General features: G+C 45.7%; 1 protein-coding gene across 1 annotated transcript in view; it reads left to right on the plus strand.

Moving 5' to 3' along the window:
• The window catches only part of ttc27 (tetratricopeptide repeat domain 27), a 126810-nt gene that overhangs the window by 98852 nt on the left and 4987 nt on the right, over window positions 1-22971 (plus strand). The window contains exons 13-18 of the mRNA XM_071379541.1: window positions 10716-10943; window positions 12157-12255; window positions 12717-12769; window positions 14227-14392; window positions 21325-21522; window positions 22101-22212. Of these exons, the coding sequence (XP_071235642.1) occupies window positions 10716-10943; window positions 12157-12255; window positions 12717-12769; window positions 14227-14392; window positions 21325-21522; window positions 22101-22212 (856 nt within the window). The remainder of the gene's footprint in view (window positions 1-10715; window positions 10944-12156; window positions 12256-12716; window positions 12770-14226; window positions 14393-21324; window positions 21523-22100; window positions 22213-22971) is intronic.

Genomic DNA, 22971 nt, shown 5'->3' on the forward strand with positions numbered 1-22971 from the left:
GTGTGTTTTTTTCTCGCCCGACCTACCAGTGATCTCAGTCAGAATTGACTGAGGTAATGAAGCAGAGAAAAAAGGAAGAGCCAGCGGTAAGGCAACCTGCTTTCTCGCTCTCTTGCACCTGTCAGACGATGTTCTGTCAAGTCCTAACAGAAGTGCCACACCAGGCCAAATGGAGAACCCTGTAACACCTTCCGCCATGTTGCTGTGGTTATGAAAGTCATTGATGAAACCGGTGCCAGATTTGCAGCAAACGCTCTGCGGACGTTCTCCCAAACTGTTACGCAATGGACATCTGGTTCATTCTTGGTCAGATTCTCGCAGAAGTATTTTCTCTCTCTCGATCACCACTTGTCCTTTCAGTCATTGACCTTTTTAAGTGACATCTCCACATGATTCACAGGGTTCTCATAAATTCGCTGTAGCATCACCACATCCATCTCTCTGGATCAACAGAGTTTGGCTGGGACAGATTGAGCAGAAATGAGTATTCCACAAGCACACACACCATACTCCCTCCAGGTGGGCAGGGCTGACCAACACACACACCATACTCCCTCCAGGTGGGCAGGGCTGACCCACACACACAAACCATACTCCCTCCAGGTGGGCAGGGCTGACCCACACACACACCATACTCCCTCCAGGTGGGCAGGGCTGACCCACACACACACCATACTCCCTCCAGGTGGGCAGGGCTGACCCACACACACCATACTCCCTCTAGGTGGGCAGGGCTGACCCACACACACCATACTCCCTCCAGGTGGGCAGGGCTGACCCACACACACCATACTCCCTCCAGGTGGGCAGGGCTGACCCACACACACCATACTCCCTTCAGGTGGACAGGGCTGACACACACACACACACCATACTCCCTCCAGGTGGGCAGGGCTGACACACACACACACACACCATACTCCCTCCAGGTGGGCAGGGCTGACACACACACACACACACACACACCATACTCCCTCCAGGTGGGCAGGGCTGACACACACACACACACCATACTCCCTCCAGGTGGGCAGGGCTGACACACACACAGTCCCAACCCTGAATGCGAGGCCTGCGGGCCTTTGTGCTCTGTTATTGACTTACAGCTTGTTTTGTCTTCCAATCTGATTACAGAGGTGCATTCTGGTCAATAAAGTAAGTCCTTCATTCTAAAACTATGCGCTTTGGCCAAAGCCAGCGGTCCATGTAACATGATAAAAAAATGCTAGGCAATCCATTTGTCTGGAGAAGACTGGTAGATTTCAGCCGGTCGTCTTTGTACTAAACGTGCTGTTCCTGTTCTCAGTGTCTGAATGCATGCTTAATGTGAATGAGCCATAACCGGCCGCAGCCTGAGAAAAAAACAGAAGCTAAAATGGACAAACGGGAAAGCGGAGAGGGGAACGGAGCTTCCGCCGTTTGATAGCTTCTGCAAGTCTTGAGCACATGATATAAGTTTATCCACTAGAGTTTTGAAGCTAATTGTCATATTACACCAGCTTCTGTGTAAACCTTTAAGCAAATAAACAAGACGAAATATTAAACAAAATTGTTATGGTATAACCCAGTCCAAAATATCCGCGTTTGAAATAAATGTATGCTATTGACAAATGTTTAATGCACCTCTGCACAAATGGGGCAGTAAATCACATATGAATATCCCGGTAGATGTAATTCAGCCGTAGAACCGAGTATATATTTTCGCATTCACAACATCTGAATGTTATGTATTTTTTATTTATTATTTTCATTTTTTTTATACATTTATCGATATGACATTACATCATTACATAACACTAATAACAAAAACATAACACCCAACAAGACAGCACCTTTCAACCATATGTCTGTGGTTGGAATATTAAACAGCAAGTAAATATAAATGAATAATAATATAAGAAAGTAATAATACATTATTATTATTTTTATTTTTTTATTTTTTTACACTATATAAAAAATTAAAAAAACATTACACATACATTTGTTCTAACTTATACCATAGCTTCGGGTCCCTTATATCATTCAAAAAGTGTTGCCATGTCATACTACATTTCCCTTTCCTCTCCTGTAATTTTGCTATCATTGATTCATAAGATGCCGTCTCCACCATGAGTTTGAGCCAATCTGTTGATTTCTGACTATCTGCGCTCTTCCAGTTACGTAGTATGAGTCTTGCCGCAGTAAGAAAACCCACTGAGGCAAGACCAAACTCTTCTTTGCAAATACCTGGTGGTAAAATAAATATATCCCTAAAAGAATAAGCACAGCTGTGGGGACTCTGGGATAGGCTGTCAGACCCATTCTTCAAGCTTTTTAAGAACCTCCTTCCGAAAAGGGAGCACCATGGGACATCCCCATATAGCATGCACAAAGGAACCTACTTCACCCATGCATTTCCAGCATAAGTTATTTAGCAATAAACCCATGTTATGGAGTCTAACTGGGGTCAGTAGTAATCCTATGTGTAAATTTACCCATTGTATCCCTGGTACACCACCCTAGATTGTAAATAATGTTTTTTCCATACATCCTACTCAGTCACAATTAAGATCCCTCTGCCAAATCGACCTTAAATTCTCACAATATCCATATAACACTGAAGCGGAGTGTGATATTCCTGGTAACATGAAGTATTGTTCTAACAAGTTTTCATCACTCTGGAGGTTAATACTCATAAGAGACCCCGTGCAGCTCCTTAGACCATGCCCAAACCGGATGTGCACGTGCGTGATTTTGTCCCCCCACACCAAACGCAATCACGACACGTAGGTTGAAATATCAAAACAAACTCTGAACCAATTATATTAATATGGGGACAGGTCGAAAGCATTAAACATGCATGGCAATTTAGCTAGCTAGCTTGCAGTTGCTTGCTAATTGGCTTATTTAGCTGGCAAGCTTGCTGTTGCTAGCTAATTTGTCCTGGGATATAAACGTTGAGTTGTTATTTTACCTGAAATTCACAAGGTCCTCTACTCCGACAATTAATCCACACATAAAACGGTCAACCGAATCGTTTCTAGTCATCTCTCCTCCTTCCAGGCTTTTTCTTCTTTGGACTTTAGATGCCAATAAACCATGTAACTTTCATAATAAGGTGAATTACCACAACCGACCGATCTCAGTTCATCTTTCAATCACCCACGTGGGTATAACCAATGACGAGATGGCACATGGGTATATGCTTCTAAAAGCCAATGACGAGATGGGAGAAGGGCAGGACTTGCATCACGTTTGGTGTCACAAATAGAAGCAACTTCTATTTTAGCGCCTGGCAACGCAGACGCTTGTTGGCGCGTGTGAGTAGTGTGGGTGCGATGATTGAATAACATGTATATGTACATTTATTTTGCAATGCTCGCCCACACGCCACGTCTGGTTTGAGTAGCGTGTTAGTTGTAAGTATTTCCAGAAATCGCCCATATCTGGTAAATTAAATTTCTCCTTCAGGTCCTGATAGGACATAAGCCCTCATTTCTCATATAGATCCCCTATTGCATGCATGCCGTGTCTTAGCCATACCTCCCAGATACGTTGTTTTCCTATGTAAACTGATGGGTTGTGACATATGGAAGACTCTTTCTTTTTATATACTTGGAAATTCCAAGCATCTTATGAATCTTAACCCAAACCTCTCGAATGTTGAAGGATTGGGTTAACCTCTTCAGTTGGTTGTCTCTGAATCATTTTTTGTGATATTGCCTCAATAGGCTTAAACGGGGCTGTGATAGACCTCTGTCTGAGTCCATCTCAAATGGGAATCGTAATTGCCCCAGTGTCTGGCCAATTTGGCTACTTCAAATGATATGTTGTATAGGTTACATTGGGTAATGCTAGTCCTCCTTTATCCCTTGTAGCATATAACTTGTTGACATTTATTCTGGTTTATTTCCCATCCCAAAGATAATCCTTAATCATTTGATTGTACTGCTTAAATAGTAAGGGGGAGATGGTCACAGGGAGTATCATGGACACATAATTCAACTGTGGCGCCACAAACATTTTAACAGTATTTATTTTATTTTCCCCCTTAAAGTAAGATTAAGCAACCTCCATTTATCAAGATGATTCTTTATTTTTTTGTAGTAGTGGCTACATTAATTTGCATGATTCTGTAGCTCGTTGCTCAGTTTTATACCCAGTTATTTAATCCCTGACGGCACCCATTTTAACTGAAATGAAGTAATTGCAGCAGAAGGACATCAATTGGATACAGGCATAGACTGACTTCTGCCAATTCATCTTATAACCAGATATCTGTGACAACATCTCAATTGTGTTCAAAACCAAAGGGATTGATGTGGCCGGTTCCCTAATAAGTAACAATATGTCTTCAGCATATATAAACAGCTTATGCTCTCTGGCACCTCCCATCACTCCTTTGATTCCTGAATCAGCTCTGATTGCTGCTGCCAAGGGCTCCAAAAATGGAGTAAAAAGGAGAGGTGAGAGAGGACTGCCCTGCTGGGTTCTCCTCGACAAATTAAAGAAGAGAGCATACCATTTGTGAGGACTGCTGTTCTTCAATTGGAGTATAATACCTTGACCCACTTGATAAATCTAAGGCCAAAGCCAAACTTTTCAAGGGTATACGTCAAAAAGCCGCACTCCAACCTATCGATTGCCTTCTCTGCATCGAGGGAAAGGGCTGCCACCTGAGTATCCTCTTTTTGACTCAGCCACATGAGGTGAAGCAAACGTCTAAGATTCTGTGGAGGTTCTACTTTTTACACATCCCACCTTATAATATGAGGTCAAACCTTCTCCAGCCTCATGTCTAGTACTTTGGAGAGCAGCTTACAATCAATTTCGATTAAACTGGGTCAGTGGGGGGGTCTATCCTTCTTGAGAATGAATGAAATGAGTGCCTTGTTAAGTGTCAGGTAGGTGCTCCAGTTCCAGAGCTTCTGCGTACACCTGTGTTAATATAGGAGCTAATACGTCAATATTCCTCTTATAATACTCAGCCGGGAAGCTGTCTAATCCTGGTGACTTTCCAGACTTCATTGAGGTGATGGCTGTTCTTATCTCAGATTATAGTATAGAAGTGTCCAAATCCTTTATTTGATCTGGGGACAACCCCGGAAGCTTTATTTTTGAAAAAAAGGCATTCAATTTAGCTGGGTGTAAGTTACATTCAGACTTGTATAGAGTCAAATAAAAGTCACAAAACACATTGTTATTATCTTTTGTACCAGTCAGTACCTCTCCACTTCCATTTTTAATAGCTGGTATTACAAAACTGGCATCTGTTTGTTTCAATTGTCTAGCCAATCATTTACCAGTTTTTTTCACCACTTTCAAACATATTCAGCCTTTTTGTTATAGATCTCATGTAATTGAAACTTCAGATTACAGACTTGTTTCAACAGTGACTTTTTCCATCTCTTTAATTTGAGAGGCTAGTTTTTCAACTCTTTCTTGATCTTCTCTTTTCTTTGTGCTATTATTTTGCCTTTAACATAAGCTTTAGAGGCCTCCCACACTGCTCAATTTATCAGTGGAACCAATGTTTGTTTGAAAAAAGATCTATTTGTGCGGATAGGTCAGTGGATAATGACTCCACCTTATCCAGCACAGTCTGTTCAGATTTAATGATAGCCACCATTACCATGTCTAGGTCGGGGGGAATCAGAGTCCGTGTCAGGTGAGCCCGAGGCTTCAGCAGAGGCCTGCTCTTTTGTGGCCCGCAGCCGTTGTTGTCTCGACATTTTACTATTAAAAGGCCGGCATTTTCCGGGAAAAAAGCCAGATTAGTAAATTGGGTTCGATTCTAAATTAAATGTTACAAAATGAACACGGTGTGGGAGGTGTTGGTCAAGTATTAATAGTAAATTGTTTGCCCTGGGTGGTTGGAGCACAGAGAAAATGCATCTTCACATTTTGTTACTCACCAGTGCCCCAGCCTCTTCCTTGTTGCTGTAAAAAGCCTAATTTTATCTTCCAGCTCCTTGGTCATATCGGGAAAGAATGATAGCTTGCAGCCCATGATAGCTTGCAGCCCTTCCAAGGCACCTCTCTCTTCTCCCAATACATTGACTTCGCAGAGGCCAGCACTCACTCTCTCCAGATCCCTGAGAAAGTGGATGATGATCGGTCTAGGCAGATGATTCTCGCAAGGTATTGGTACTAGGGAACGGTGGACTCGTCCAGATCCACCCCCAGGGCCTTCGAGATAATTTGTCTGATGCATTCCCACGGCTTGCCATTCTCCAGGCCCTCCTTGACCCCTAAAAGTCTTAAATTGAGGCACCTGTCTCGGTTAGCTGCGTCTTGCACGCTTCTGTGGAGATCCTCATACATTTAGGCTTTCTTCTCTGCTTTCTTAATCAGTTGGTCGTTGTCATCCTCCAGCGTTGATATCCGACCCTCTGCCTCATCTAGCCACTGTAATATGACCAATACATCTTCTTGCATATCCATCTGAGATTGTTTGACCTGAGAAACATCCGATTCAAGAATGGTGCTGACTCTACCCATTTCTTCCATGGCCTTCTGTAGGGATGATTGCAAGGCCGACAATGAGCTAGGTTCTATGTTCTGCCCTTTCAACGTCATGCTTGCTGAAGAAGTGCTAGCAACAGAGCTAGTCCTGTTAGCCATTGCTAATCTGAATTCAACGCAGACATTGCTGAGAAACTTCAATAAAACAACGAAAATAAACTTCCCCCTCAAGCAATTATACTAAATTGACTATTCTGTCAAACTTAGAAGAAATTGGGAGGGTTTTATCTGGAGGCTCCTTTCAGACAACCACCTTGCTTCGCAGAATCACGTGATTCCCATTGTTCAGTTTTTCAAAAATATTCCAAGCCTGATTGGATTCCCTTTGATGTGCAACTGCACTGTGGAAAATTACTCTCCCCTCACAAAAACGATTCATGGCTCCCACTGTAAGACAGGGCCCATTTACACAAGCAACAGATCTAGCCAAAGGGTGATTCCTCTCTAACCTTAAACAAGGGTTCAGAGAACTCCGTATTTGATTTTCCCAATGCAATAAGGGTGTCTCTCTACCTCTCTACCTCTCCTCCCGCTCTCACTCTGTCTTTATGGAGGAGCACACGGGTGGTTCTGAAGGGTGGCCATGCTCTGAGGTTATTCACAATCACCCTTTTCCATTTCCCCAGAAGGTCTACTGAAGTACTACTTTAGATTCAAGTCATTCTCCAGTGAGAAGCACATAGTCTCTGTCTTATTGCCTGGCAAGAGCATGTCAAGGGCAATATCATAAGAGAGTTTTCTAATCAGTTAATTCTTTGCCAGCAGTCGGCTGTAGGTGTGCCCTGTTGATCTTGTGAATATAAACTCCCTAACATGCATTTTTCATGGTAATAAATGTTTCCATTCTTTCAGGGAAACAGTTTTTCCTGGGTGTGCAGCACCCTTCCAAATAACTGAATGGCGGCAACTACAGTACATATAGCTGTAAAACTGACTTGTTTAAATATAAGTAAAAGATTTGTTGAAGGCCAGAACTTGTAAAGGATCAGGATCCAGCAGCAGCGATTGGTGTGTGTGGTCTGGAAAAGGCCATGGCAGCCCAGTTCTTTGTTTTGATCAGCAGCACTAGTGTGTGATGTGATGGCAATTTGTAACCCTGAAGAACGATTTTGATATTTGAAGGAAAATCCAATGGAAATGGTTTTATAATGGGCTGTTAATTGTTGGCTAGCTCCCTCCAGTAGAGGAAAAAGGCTTTAATTCTAATGTGGATGCACATGTCCTCTAAGATGAGTTTGTCCGACGTTATATTCTACTATAGTATGTGTGGTCAGGGTAAATACAAATATGTGACATATGAGTGGAAGACATTACCAGCGTAATCGGATAACATTATGATATTTATGATATTTATACTCTGTGATTAAATTATTGGAAAAGAAAAGCTGAGAGAAAGAGACGACTTACTGATAATATACAGTACCAGTCAAGTTTTGACACCTACTCATTCAAGGTTATTATTTTTATTTTATTTTTCATTTGAGTTACCAGCCTCAGAAATTGCTGCCCAAATAAATGCTTCACAGAATTCAAGTAACAGACACATCTCAACATCAACTGTTCAGAGGAGACTGTGTGAATCAGGCCTTCATGGTCAAATTGCTGCAAAGAAATCACTACAAAAGGACACAAATAAGAAGAAGATTTGCTTGGGACAAGAAACACAAGCAATGGACATTAGACCGGTGGAAATCTGTTCTTTGTTCTGATGAGTCCAAATGTGAGATTTTTGGTTACAAACGCTGTGTCTTTGTGAGACGCTTAGTAGGTGAATGGATGATCTCCGCATAAGTGGTTCCCACCATGAAGCATGGAGAAGGTGGTATGATGGTGTGGGTGGGCTTTGCTGGTGACACTGTGATTTATTTCAAATTCAAGGCACACTTAACCAGCATGGCTACCACAGCATTCTGCAGTGATATGCCATCCCATCTAGTTTGCGCTTAGTGGACTATCATTTGATTTTCAACAGGACAGTGACCCAACACACCTCCAGGCTGTGTAAGGGCTATTTGACCAAGGAGTGATGCAGTGCTGCATCAGATGACCTGGCCTCCGCAATCCCCCGACCTCAACCCAATTGAGATGGTTTAGGATGAGTTGGACTGCAGAGTGAAGGAAAAGCAGCCAACAAGTGCTCAGCATATGTGGGAACTCCTTCAAGACTGTTGGAAAAGCATTCCAGGTGAAGCTGGTTGAGAGAATGCCAAGAGTGTGCAAAGCTGTCATCAAGGCAAAGGGTGGGTACTTTGAAGAATCTCAAATATAAAATATATTTTGATTTGTTGAACACTTTTTTGGGTTACTACATGATTACATAGGTGTTATTTCATAGTTGTGATGTCTTCACTATTATTCTACAATGTAGAAAATAGTAAAATAAAGAAAGTCTTGAATGAGTAGGTGTGTCCAAGCTTTTGACTGGTACTGTATGTCGGTCTCCTGTAATTTTCTGTCATTGATAGTTACTGAACTCCCCTCACTGTTCTGTGGTACCATTCCCCTATTCTCAATCCAATCTGTTATTTGCGATATTGCAGAGGTCCATGCTTCTACTATTCAAGCTGATACGAAAAACATGTTTTGTTCAAACAAATATTTCACTTTGCCAGCCGTATTGTTTTTACGTTGTAATTCCATGTGTTGGAGTTGAGTTCGGGGTCTTGTGGTCTGATGAGTGGTGTGGTAGAGATGGCTATGGTTACAAGCTGCTCCATGGGGGCCCAGTGTGTGCCAGTGGACTTGGCCCAGATTCAGCCTTCAGAATGGGATCCAGTAAAAGAAACCAATGAAAACCCAGAAACCCTTGCGCCCAAAAACACTCAGGCTGTGGGTAGATTGGCACATGAACAAAGCAGCATCTTAAAGTGAGTGGAAACCTGATCATTATTCTTCAAATAAATCCGTTTTTACATTGTATTTGGTCAGTTGGCAGCTGAGGGGGAGACGAGCAAGTGGGGCAACAGTAGGAAGTGTGGCCGTTGGGATTGACCACTGGTCTGGCCATGGGGATTGAACCCTGGTTACCACTGGGGAGCAGTATGTGACTGGCCATGGGGATTGAACCCTGGTCTCTGCTGGGTAGCAGTATGTGACTGGCCATGGGGATTGAACCCTGGTCTCCATTGGGGAGCAGTATGTGACTGGCCATGGGGATTGAACCCTGGTCTCCATTGGGGAGCAGTATGTAACTGGCCATGGGGATTGAACCTTGGTCTCCATTGGGGAGCAGTATGTGACTGGCCATGGGGACTGGCCATGGGTCCCGTGTGGCTCAGTTGGTAGAGCATGGCGCTTGCAACGCCAGGGTTGTGGGTTCATTTCCCACGGGGGGACCAGGATGAATATGTATGAACTTTCCAATTTGTAAGTCGCTCTGGATAAGAGCGTCTGCTAAATGACTTAAAATGTAAAATGTAAAAAAAAATAATTGAACCCTGGTCTCCATTGGGGAGCAGTATGTGGCTGGCTATGGGGATTGAACCCTGGTCTCCATTGGGGAGCAGTATGTGACTGGCCATGGGGATTGAACCCTGGTCTCTGCTGGGGAGCAGTATGTGACTGGCCATGGGGATTGAACCCTGGTCTCCGCTGGGGAGCAGTATGTGACTGGCCATGGGGATTGAACCCTGGTCTCCGCTGGGGAGCAGTATGTGACTGGCCATGGGGATTGAACCCTGGTCTCCGCTGGGGAGCAGTATGTGACTGGCCATGAGGATTGAACCCTGGTCTCCACTGGGGAGCAGTATGTGACTGGCCATGAGCATTACCGTTAGACCACAGGCACTTCACAACCCGATCATTATTCTACACACAACTGTGTAGAAAGAGGGGATACAGTACTCAAATCAGCTCTTTTGAAAGGTTTAGTGTCTGTTGGCTTTTATTCTGGCCATGCTGGAGAACATCATGTAGTTGAGGCTACAGTAGAAGTAGCCCCAGTTTCAACATCTTGATTGAGCTTCCTTCCCCAGTGAGTGGATTGTGGCAGTCCCAGACCAAATCAAAGCCTGATTATTGTTAGCAGGGAATATTGAGTGTCTTGGCTCTGAGGGTTGTCAGGAACCAAGACATTTTGACTAACCACCACCACCTCTGTTGCCCTCTTTTCTCATCCGTTTTCTTCCCCTCATTACCAATTCTTCCTGTATTTTTGTGCTTCTCTCTCCCTCCCCCTTCCCTCTGTTTTTCTCCCTCCCTCCTCCCTCTCCCAGGCAGAGGAGATCCTGCGTAGGGAGTTGGAGAAGAAGGAGACCCCCAGTCTGTACTGCCTGCTGGGGGACGTGCTGCGGGACCAGCAGTACTACGACCAGGCCTGGGAGCTGTCGAACCATCGCAGCGCCCGCGCCATGCGCTCCAAGGCCCTGCTGCACCTCCGGGCCAAGGACTTCCAGCAGTGTGTGGAGTGCTTCGAGAAGTCACTCCGCATCAACACCATGCAGGTAAACTAACCTCTGAAATGGCTAGCTTTGGGTAGGATATTGAAAATAATAATGTCATCAGGGCTAGCAGGTAGAACTCACAGGGTAAAACTTAACTACCTGACCTGCAGGTAAGCTACCTACAAGTGATAGGATAGATTGTTGTATTTTTTATGAATAGATTAAATAATGTATTATCTTCATAGAGTAGTAGGTTAGCACTGAGCACAGTAGAACTGGAATGAATCTGCGCCTTTGCCCCCATTCACCCACCCACACACACTTTCCCATTTCCCCAAGGAAGTAGTGTTGGGACAGTTGTGTCTGGGACCTGTCCTGTTGGCTCCCAGCACACAGAGGGCAGCCAACTCACCCTGTAACCACTCCTCTGGATAGCAGAGTGGAGAGGGTGAAGAGGAGAAATAACGAGTCAGTTTCGCCCGGGGGAACAGAGGAAAGGGAAATAATTTCCTGTTTTCCTTCCCTCTTCTGCCCTTTGTCCATATTTAATTCAGCAGGTCAGCCAGCAATAGGATGTTTTAATTTAGCTTGTTCTGCCATAATGACCTTCACCCTCCGTTTTTCAAGGGGTTGTTGAACTATTGTCAAGGAGATATGAGGGCTCTTGTAAACGATCGCTCCAGCAGCTACATCTTTGGAGAATGAAGATAAACAGAATAGAAGGGTATATTCCTCCGTTTCCCACCTCCCTCTGATATGAGCCATGAGATGTTGTAGTGTGCTGTGGTGAGAGGGGAAAGACACAAGAAAGTGGGGGGAGAAAGGGAAATGGAGGGAGAAAGGGAAATGGAGGGGGGAGAGAATCCGGGGGACTGATGTCACAGCTGATTTTTACAGACGGTGGGCCTGCCTGTCAGTCACAGAGCGGTGGCAGGTGGGCTTTCCTCCAAATCAAACACAGGCACAGGAGGGCTGCAACATTAGCCAACATGGCATTTGCGTTTCTTTTTCCACATCCTTTTTTTCCACGTGTGTCCTGTGTGGCACCTCCCAGTCAGCATGGCAGGGATGGTTTGAAAGCAGGACTGAGAAAGTGTGGCAGGCTCAGCACATTGTTAGTTTATACCGTGGATCAAGGGGGTGAGTTAGCACTGAGATAATATAGAATTCTCACCATGAATACATGAGACTATAAATGATATTCCACTCAACATTTCACAGTTTAGTATTCCTGAACTCACTGCTCATGTTTGACTCTGTCTTGTTTCTACAGCTTGGGGTGTGGTTCTCCCTGGGCTGTGCCTACTTTGCCCTGGAGGGCTATGAGGGTGCTGCCAAGGCCTTCCAGAGGTGTGTGGGACTGGAGCCAGATGTAAGTGCATTACTACACCACCTTACAGTGTCAGGCATCATCGCACATAGGAGGGCAGAGTCAATCACATGAATGCACAGTGGGACCATCACAATACCATTCATCTCTCGTTTTGTCACTCCCTCTACTCCCCCCCCCTTCTCTTTTTCCATTACTCACAAATACACACATTCCCACACAAACACACACCCCCACACACAAACACACTTTGACAAACGGAAAACACTCCCTTCCCATAACCCGAGCTATAACACTCTTCAGCAGTCCTCCAGCAGTCTTTCCAATTCAACTTAATGACCCATACGGCACCCGTGTGCCCAGTGCATTGAGCGGGAATGTGCTCATGTAGCACTCAGCAGAACATATTTAGGCTCGGGGGGAGTCAGTCTTCTGCCACAGCTTCTTAACAACCCTGTGCTTACTTGTGTGTAAGCTGTACATCTTCATTTTTCCTCCTTCAGAACGCAGAGGCGTGGAACAACCTCTCCACGGCCTACATCCGCCTGAGACAGAAGTGAGTACTGTATAGTCCCTCCATCTGGACCATTAACCTGTCAATGATTGAACAGAGTTAGGACTCTGGAAGATGTACAGTTCAGTCATAAGTATTTCAGTTGACAGGCTCAATGTTTGAATGTCTCCTTGTTTTGAATTTAGGGTCCCTCAGTCGAGAGCCTTCTCTCCACAGCTCACACACAATTGACTGGACTGAGATTAGCTTTAGGGTGAGGAATTATATTATTGAGCCAACTGGTTTTGGAGGCTCAGCGGGGCCTTGAGAAGACCCGTGTTTCTCACTCACTCACCCGCCCATCCATCCACCCACCACCCTTGTGCCGGCTGACACATACAGTAGGGCCACAACAAAGACAGAGGAATCGGACCTTAATGTTCTCTCTCAGCCCTGATATCCCTGAGGTTCTCCAGCCACTACCCCTACTGATCCAGGACCTGTCACTCTCACAGAGAGAGGGCCTCGCACTGCCAGCCAGGAGGCATCCATTCAGCCTGACAGTATTGATTTTTGGCTGGAGAGAGGTATCAAAGAGTAGCACTGATTTACACGCCAATGAAACAGATTGATGTTACAATGCCTTTTTCACCCCACTCCAACTCCTCTAGTCATTGGTTTGGTCACGTAACTGACCTCGATGCTTTTCAATTACTTTAAAAACTCACTAGGCAGTCGTGATGGGAAAGATAACATCTCAATGCCCTCCTGATTTTACCACAGGACCTAGGTAAACCCCAGCTGACCATGAGGCGGGCATCAGCCAGATTTGTTAGGCTCAAGTCAATTAGTACATTCCCACCACTGCAAGATGGGCATGTTCTCTTATTTCCCCTGAAAACCACAATCTCTTCCTGGCAGAACTCTGTCTGGGAACTAGGAAGCTCCATGGTTTCTTTATGGGGAAACTTTCCCCCTCAGCCCCTGATCAAATCAGCCCTGTGCTTTCAGGCCTGAAATTAAAAAGCGGGGAGACTTCTACCTGGTTAGCGCCGCTGCTAAATCAGCTGAAGTGGCTCTGTTAAAGAGCCTGTAGCCTGTGGTGTGTGTGAGTGTAGGTGGATCAGAGAGAGAGTATCAGGGCGGTTGTCACGGCGAACTGCTAACTTATGTAGCCTGCGTCTCACTGAGGTGTCAGACACAGGGGGCAGGCAGCCATGTCAGTCAGACTTGGCTATGGTCCACCTCTGGACAGCTGCTGAGGTTACAGAGATGCAGGCACCTCACCTGAAATAGTGACTCATTACTGAACTGTAGAAATGACTGGTAGGACCGACTCCTAACTTATGTAACTCAAATTTGCACGTTGACGTTAATGCATGTCTGTGTGCATCTCAATTTAGTATTCATCCCATAAGACTTTGTAAGCTGCCCCTGAAGAAATGGTGAGCACCAGCCATGTAAAAATACTTTCCATGGCACCACTAATTCCAGCGCCTGTCTGTCCCACTGTCTGTCAGGACGAAGGCTTTCCGCACCCTGCAGGAGGCTCTGAAGTGTAACTACGAACACTGGCAGATCTGGGAGAACTTCATTGCCGTTTGCACCGACGTGGGAGAGTTCGCAGAGGCCATCAAGGCCTACCATCGCCTTATGGACCTGAGGGACAAGTTCAAGGATGTGCAGGTAACGATAGTGCCCACAGGCACTGATCTAGGATCAATTTACCATATCCAAAAATCACAACCTTAGCCATTTAGGGGAAAATGCTAAACTGACCTTAGGTTAGTGTCAAGGGACAACTTCATCCTACTTGGTTTAGAAAAGAACAGCTTTTCCCTTGTTTCCAGGATTATTTCTAAAATGGGAATGTGCTGTGCTACAGTAATAACCCAGCTAACTTTCCACCCACACTGGTTCCTGTCACATAAGTTCCATGTCATAGCTTGTTCACATCTAGGAGCAGTACTTGTAAAGCAACCGAGGATTTGAATACGCCCGGCTCCATATGCCACCAGGAGCGTGCCTTTAATGGCACCATACGCCTCTCATCTGCTCGTTCCACGGCGCTGCCCCTCTAACAACCAGTCGTTAACAGCACCCACGTCTCCCGTAAGGAGAGGAGCCTGGGTAGGCTTTCTCAGCCGTGTGAGATTCAGGCTCCATATGTTCCAGGGCACAGAAGGGTCCACTCCACCTCCCCCTCTTGCCCTCTCTTAGCTCCATCACAGAACCCAGGGCCTTCCAGAGGGTGACCCCTTGGGAATGAGGAATATATACAAGAGGTTGCAGTCTGTTTGAGCAGAGCCCTCTGCCACCGCCACCTGCTACCACCTCTTTAATACTGAAACCACTTCGGTCAGAGAGCTCGCCTAAAGGAGACCTGAACATTCTGGACCTCTATGACAACACACCACTTGACCACCAGTCTATCATTTTGCTGCGACTCTTATCACGATTTCTAATGGAATGTCAGGTGTCGATATTGCAATGGGGTCCACAGACCTTTGAGGACCCTACTGACATTCTCTGAAGATGTCCCTGCAATATATCCACGGCAATAGTTATACCCTGCCTGCTAGGCTTATCAAGCACTTTCATTTGAAAAAATCTACATGAAAAATCTGTGAATCATCGCTGGCTAATTGGAAACCCACCAACGCTTACTAAATAGAAAATTAACTGTCGACTTTGAATAAACGAGTCCAAACATAGCTACTGAGCAAAACTGCAATATACTGTATAAGTCCTCAGCCCCGGAATACATACGCTCTGTCTTCAGAGCAAGTAACTTTAAAGAAGATGTTTCAGCACGGATGTAAAAGCTCTAAATAACAGAGCTTTAGGTGTCTGGAGGTTGGGTGCTCCTGGGGGTCCGGTCATAATCCCCAGCCCTCGCCTCGTCCCGCGCCACCACTGTAGCGCCACTTAACATGCACAGCCCTGGTTGGATCTGTTTCATTGCCTTTTCTAATTAGCTTGGCAAAGTCAGTGGGGGTTTGCTCAAAATGTGTTATTTCCTTTCCTTCCCTCCCTGTCTTTTTTGCTCTTCTCTCTCTCAATGGATTCATTTTTAGCTTGGCAAGATGCTAGCGCCTCATCAATTAGGATTGGAGATGTAAACGCACAAGTTGAAAAGGTCGCAACCAGCCACCCGCTGCTGTAAAATATATGTCCCCGTAATTGGGATGTGGATTCACAGTCTTTAACTCTGGTTCCCAACAGTCTTCTCTCTTTTTCTCCTTCTGCACTTTACTCTGTGTTGTGTGAGAAGGATTGGTCAGTTCCTTAGGCCCCATCTTATTTGGCCTTTGAACATCAAATTAAAAGATGTTCCCATCGGGTTTATGAGTCCTTACTGTGGTCGTCTGATATAACAGCCTGTCCCCACTCACCCAATGTGCATAGTTTGGTGGCACTATTTTGGTTGCTGACATTGAAGTCCCCATCCGTTTCTTCTACCTGCCCCCCCCCCCCCCCCTCCCTCATCCACCAAATGTATCCTTGATGTACCACTATTTCACTTAAAAGTGCTTGTATTTGAAGAGAGTATTTGCTATTAGTTGGCATGCCTGACTCGCGTCTTTGTATTGTATTTTGAATTGTGTGACAAGGCGACAGTTAACATCATACTTCCTTCATCAAATCTATTCCTGTAAGTGCTTGTTTTGTCATCAACTTACCTACCTTTCCTCTCCTTCACTTTTATTCCATATTGTTTGCTTCCTGAGACTGTGTTTAGTTTATACAGTACTGCATGGCTGAGGGGGAGAGAGTACTTTACAACTGTACTCCTTATGGGCCAGGATGCATTCCTCTTCTATGGAATGTAGAGAAGCAACTAGAGTGGAATTAGTGACTTATGAGGACCTCTGTCACATGCCCTCCATATTCTCCGTATCCAGTGGATCCTAGTGATGAATTGTGGGTTATGATGGACACACTCACTCACACATTCCTTTGAGACAGAAAATAATTATTTCCCCCGTGAAGAAAAGGTCTCATTGAAAATGGATCAAATCTCTCGTTACTCGGGATACATCAAACCTTTACTCCGTTTTCCATCCTGCTCTCTCTCCGTGGGAGGATATTACTTTTCCTCTTAATTTCACACTATAACCGGATACAGCAGGAATCTGGGAGAGTGATCCGTACAATTTCCCCTTTAACTTGAATCAAAAAGTCCCATTTAGGGATTTAATTTGTTACACATTTTCATCATCGACAGTCCGATCTGATGAATCCTGTCTGAGACCTTCTAGGCTGAAATTACCTTCAGACGCTGAGGTGCCCCAGTGGCAGAAGAGATCTATCAATCAACATTAACACTCATTTACCCAGCACCTCCCCTCCCCTGATTTCCCACAGACTTCCTCCAGCTACTGTACCAGTATAACAGATAACTGATAGGTTAGACCAACCCCTTCTCAGAGCCAGTAGGCAGAGGGCCTCTGCTATTACCCACACAACCCCCATCTCACATACACACTGAGATTATTATTATGAAATGTTTTATCCGGTATGAAGACAGAGTATCTTTCTTTGGACCACACACATACACCGACCGGCATCTTATCTGAGGGTCCAGAGAGGAGTGTGTGTGTAGCAAGATACTTGCTGCACCGGTATGGTATGCAGAATGACATTTGTTCCAGCACCTGAGAACGTTGACATTTTAAACACAGAGGTGGGGGAGTGGTACACTTAAACTGTGAAAACCAGGAGCACACTAAAGAGCATCTATAGACAAGTAGTTTGTTACATGCAAATGGTGAGAAGGGAAACAAATTTAAATCAGACCTCCCGTGGAACTGCACTTGGGGGACTATAAAAAAGGGTAAGGTAGAAAGAGCGATATAGTGAAAGAAGGAGAAGGGAGAGACACTCCCGGATTCCCTAGACGGCTGTTGTTTTAAGGGCTGAGACGACCGCCAGTTGGGAGGATTCATCCTCTCCTTACCTACTGTCCTACAGTAGACCACACACATTCTGGAACAGCCCTTACAGAAGTGCTCTCGTTTCAACAGATCTCATTTATGATCTTCTCTTACACAGAGAGTGCTACACAGAGATAATTCATTTGAAGAATGTTATCAAACCATTTTACTGGATTGTACTTTTAATGGCCTTTAGTCATTCAAGAACATTGCATGATTGCTAGGAGCTTGGCTATGCCATTATTCAGTTGGAAAGCCATCTGGAAGGTTTAGCCCCAGGTATAGATACAGAACAGTTGTCTGGGAAGCCTGGATATAAGGTGTTTGGTTGTCTGGTTTAGACCAGATTTATTGTAAAGGGGGCCTTTCCTCTCCCTCATGCCTGTTGAAGTTCACACCACTTACAGCTTTCAGATCTGCTTCCTCACAGATTCTCTTCCTCCTCCACCGACGAGGCACGCCACAGTCAACTGGAGACTAAACAATAATCTAGTCGAGAGCAGAGGCAGTGTGCCAGCCCGCCTGCAGCTGAACTTACAACCCATTAACTAAGAGCTGGGTCATTTGGTAACTCGGTGTCAAGACTCTCTGGGATGGAGTCTTTAAACAGCCTCTTTAGACATGCAATTTGGAAGTGATTTTCAAACACACAATCATCCTTCAAGAAATGCATTGGCTCTTCTGGTGATTCAGTCACTGTGAATGTGAAATCCCTCCCTGTAAGTGGTTGTATGGATATGTGCAGTAGGCTAGAGGTGTCATTCACCTTTGGCTACATTTTTACTGTGAACAATCAAAATTGGGATAAAGTAAAAAGCTTGGCTCAGCGAACACCTGGGTTTCAAGCTGTTCACTAACAGGCTTTCTGCTAGTGCCACGACTTCAAAGGGAGCTGACTTCTGGGAAACCAGGCCCCCCACCCTGGCACGCGCATGGTAGACATACAGTGATCCCTCGCCACTTCGCGGTTCACTTATCGCGGATTCGCTATTTCGCGGATTTTCATAATGCATTTTTTTTTTTTTTTTGGTGCATTGTGCTCTGCATTCTGATTCGCTAAAAACTCACTCCCGCTTCTTGTATCAAAACATGCTACGAATTGTGCTATCATTTTGTCGTCTCGTGCAGTTATGTGTACGTACATAAAACAGCTTGGCAAATTTACATTAAGTTGGCCAAATTATCTTGTAATTTCGAACATCTCCTAAACCCATAATGTCGACGAAACGGCCTACACGTGAGTCACTGTATTTGTATACATGTAATAGTTGCTAATTGTAAAAAAAAAAAAAAATTCTATTTCGCGGATTTCACTTATCGCGGGTCATTTTCGGAACGTAACCCCCGCGATAAACGAGGGATTACTGTACACACCAACTCAAAGACTAGCATGGGGAGACTCACACACTTACACACAGACGCGTGAGGAGATGCACACGTCTTGCAGTTTACACCCTCAGACTACCCACACACACCCCTCCAATCCAGGCCACACATACCCACCCACACACACCCCTCCAATCCAGGCCACACATACCCACACACACACCCCCCTCCAATCCAGGCCACACATACCCACCCACACACACCCCTCCAATCCAGGCCACACATACACACACACCCCTCCAATCCAGGCCACACATACACACACACCCCTCCAATCCAGGCAACACATACCCACACACACACACCCCTCCAATCCAGGCCACACATACCCACACACACACACACCCCTCCAATCCAGGCCACACATACCCACACACACACACACCCCTCCAATCCAGGCCACACATACCCACCCACACACACCCCTCCAATCCAGGCCACACATACCCACACACACACACCCCTCCAATCCAGGCCACACATACCCACACACACACACACCCCTCCAATCCAGGCCACACATACCCACACACACACACACCCCTCCAATCCAGGCCACACATACCCACACACACACACCCCTCCAATCCAGGCAACACATACCCTCACACACACACACCCCTCCAATCCAGGCCACACATACCCGCACACACACACACCCCTCCAATCCAGGCCACACATACCCTCACACACACACACCCCTCCAATCCAGGCCACACATACCCTCACACACACACACCCCTCCAATCCAGGCCACACATACCCGCACACACACACACCCCTCCAATCCAGGCCACACATACCCGCACACACACACACCCCTCCAATCCAGGCCACACATACCCCCACACACACACACCCCTCCAATCCAGGCCACACATACCCCCACACACACACACACCCCTCCAATCCAGGCCACACATACCCCCACACACACACACACCCCTCCAATCCAGGCCACACATACCCCCACACACACACACACCCCTCCAATCCAGGCCACACATACCCCCACACACACACACACCCCTCCAATCCAGGCCACACATACCCCCACACACACACACACACCCCTCCAATCCAGGCCACACATACCCCCACACACACACACACCCCTCCAATCCAGGCCACACATACCCCCACACACACACACACCCCTCCAATCCAGGCCACACATACCCCCACACACACACACACCCCTCCAATCCAGGCCACACATACCCCCACACACACACACACCCCTCCAATCCAGGCCACACATACCCACACACACACACACCCCTCCAATCCAGGCCACACATACCCACACACACACACTGCCATGGGGAGATACACACACACTCCCCACAGGCTACACAAACCCAGGGGAGACATCTCCAACCCTTAGCTCACACCTTTCACCATTCATCTGTCCCTCTCTCCTTTCCCCTGCCTTTACTCAGCTTGCTCAGAGTGTTGGTATTTGGAGCGGTGCATGAGGGCTTCACAAATAACATTCCCCTGGACAGACAGGATAAGGCCCGGGAACGCTGCTGCACTTCCTGGCTTTTAGTGGAGCACATGGACATACCTTTTGAGATTTTTCTCATTGATATCATCCTCTGTCTCCTGCTTGTTGCTTATGGAACATGTTAGTATATATAGCTATGACTATGACATGCCCGTGTGTGAGTGAGTGGTGTGTATTGCGTTGTAACTTGATTATTTGTTTTCAGCGTGCTGATGATACCGTTTTATTATTCATATGGGAAAGCATTTAGTTAAAGTAAACAAAGAGGGTGAGGTTATGTTTTGAAATCCAGCATTGCTCTGCCCTCTAGGCTATTTATTCAAGCGCTTTTAATTGTACTGCGTGATGATCGTGACTGTGCATACATTTCCATTTTTTGTTACAATAGAAAACAAGTCCCATGAATTCTTGGCAGTTTTATTCCACTCTATATTCCACTCTCAATGCCAAGCATATTGAATTTGAGCGGGGGGCAAATGCCACACATTCAGTTGGGTGCGAGGTGAAATTGAAACCAAGTGCGAAAAGCGTCAGTGTGAAATAGCCTCCTGCTCAGACGGCAATCACCAAACTAGAAACGGAGGATGACACAGCCACGCAACATTGAGGCAACCCAACTGGTTTATGTTGAGAGAGGACATATGTAATTGAAGCCAGTGTGGTCAGGTTCACACACCAAACCACAACCACCTGCTTTAAACAAGCAGGCGCTCCACTCTTTCCGACTCCTCCCACTTCAAACCAGAGGAGCGGTCCGTTCACATTCTGACTCTCCTGTGTTCCAGATTCTAGAGATCCTGGTGCGAGCGGTGGTGGAGGACATGACAGATAACCATGGCGACCAGGCGTCATCTCTGCGGGCCAAGGTCCAGGAGCTCCTGGGGCGCGTCACGTCTCGCCACAGCACTGACGCTGAGATCTGGCGTCACTACGCCCTGCTCTACGGAGACGGCCACAGCACCAGGCCTGAGGACAACGAGAAAGTAAGGCCCTCTAACATTCCTCTAACGTCCCCGTGACATTTGACTGTGCAAACGCCACACATGAAATATACTGTATGAGCTCGGAGGGGAGGTGAAAAAGTCATTATTGTAATGGACTTGGATCCTGTTAATAAGCTCTTTATAGGCTCATTGATAACTCATAGGCGATGGTAACTAATGGTGAGCAAGTTGCACGTGGCCACACAGTGATAGATGGGTCTGTGTATTCTTGTCATACGCAGTGGGCTGTTGATAAAACTGTTCCTTAATCATGTCCTAAGCGTGACTTGTGAGTTATGATCCTTAGTCCTGGTATGTTATTTGTCTTTCCACTGCCTCCCATAGGCCAGTCACGCCATAGCGATGATTTCTGTTAATTTTCTATTCATTAAATGTGTTTACTTAATGTGTTCATTATAACCCAAATGGATTGGTGTGGCCAACAGATTGGTAAGGATTTATGGCTTCGTGGGAAGTTAATATTTAGTTCAAAGTGGTAGCCCACAACATTCTGTGTGTTGGGGATAATTGTTTTTCATGGATTTTCTTGTGTGTGTGTGCGTATTTGTGTGTGTCAGGCTTTGCAGTTCCTGTCCAAGGCCCATCGCTGTGAGGTGCAGGTCAGCGGCTGGGAGAAAGACACTGGGACCTTCAAGGAGGTGATAAGGAGAGCCATAGATCTTGCCAACGGTAAGTGACGCACTTCCTGCCCCTACACGCACAGACCTTATCCCACATACCAACCACTGTGGCAGGTACAGTACCAGTCAAAAGTTTGGACACACCTACTCATTCAAGGGTTTTTCTTTATTTTTACTATTTCTGACATTGTAGAATAATAGTGAAGACATCAAAACTATGAAATAACACATATCAAATCATGTAGTAACCAAAACATATTTTATATTTGACTTTCTTCAAAGTAGCCACACTTTGCCTTGATGACAGCTTTGCACACTCTTGGCATTTTCTCCACTAGCTTCACCTGGAATGCTTGAAGGAGTTCCCACATGCTGAGAACTTGTTGGCTGCTTTTCCTTCACTCTGCGGTCTAACTCATCCCAAACCATCTCAATTGGGTTGAGGTCGGGTGATTGTGGAGGCCAGGTCATCTGATGCAGCACTGAATCACTCTCCTTGGTCAAATAGCTCTTACACCGCCTGGAGGTGTGTTGGGTCATTGTCCTGTTGAAAAAAATGTAATATAGCCCTTACACAGCCTGGAGGTGTCCTTTTAAGTAGTGGTTTATTTGCATCAATTCGACTATGAAGGCCTGATTCACACGTTCTCCTCGGAACAGTTGATATTGATGTGTCTGTTACTTGAACTCTGATGCATTTATTTGGGCTGCAATCTGAGGTGCAGTTAACTCATGAACCTATCCTCTGCAGCAGAAGTAACTCTGGGTCTTCCTTTCCTGTGGCGGTCCTCATAAAAGCCAGTTTCAT

This window comes from Salvelinus alpinus, chromosome 32, assembly GCF_045679555.1.
Source record: "Salvelinus alpinus chromosome 32, SLU_Salpinus.1, whole genome shotgun sequence".
Taxonomy (NCBI): domain Eukaryota; kingdom Metazoa; phylum Chordata; class Actinopteri; order Salmoniformes; family Salmonidae; genus Salvelinus; species Salvelinus alpinus.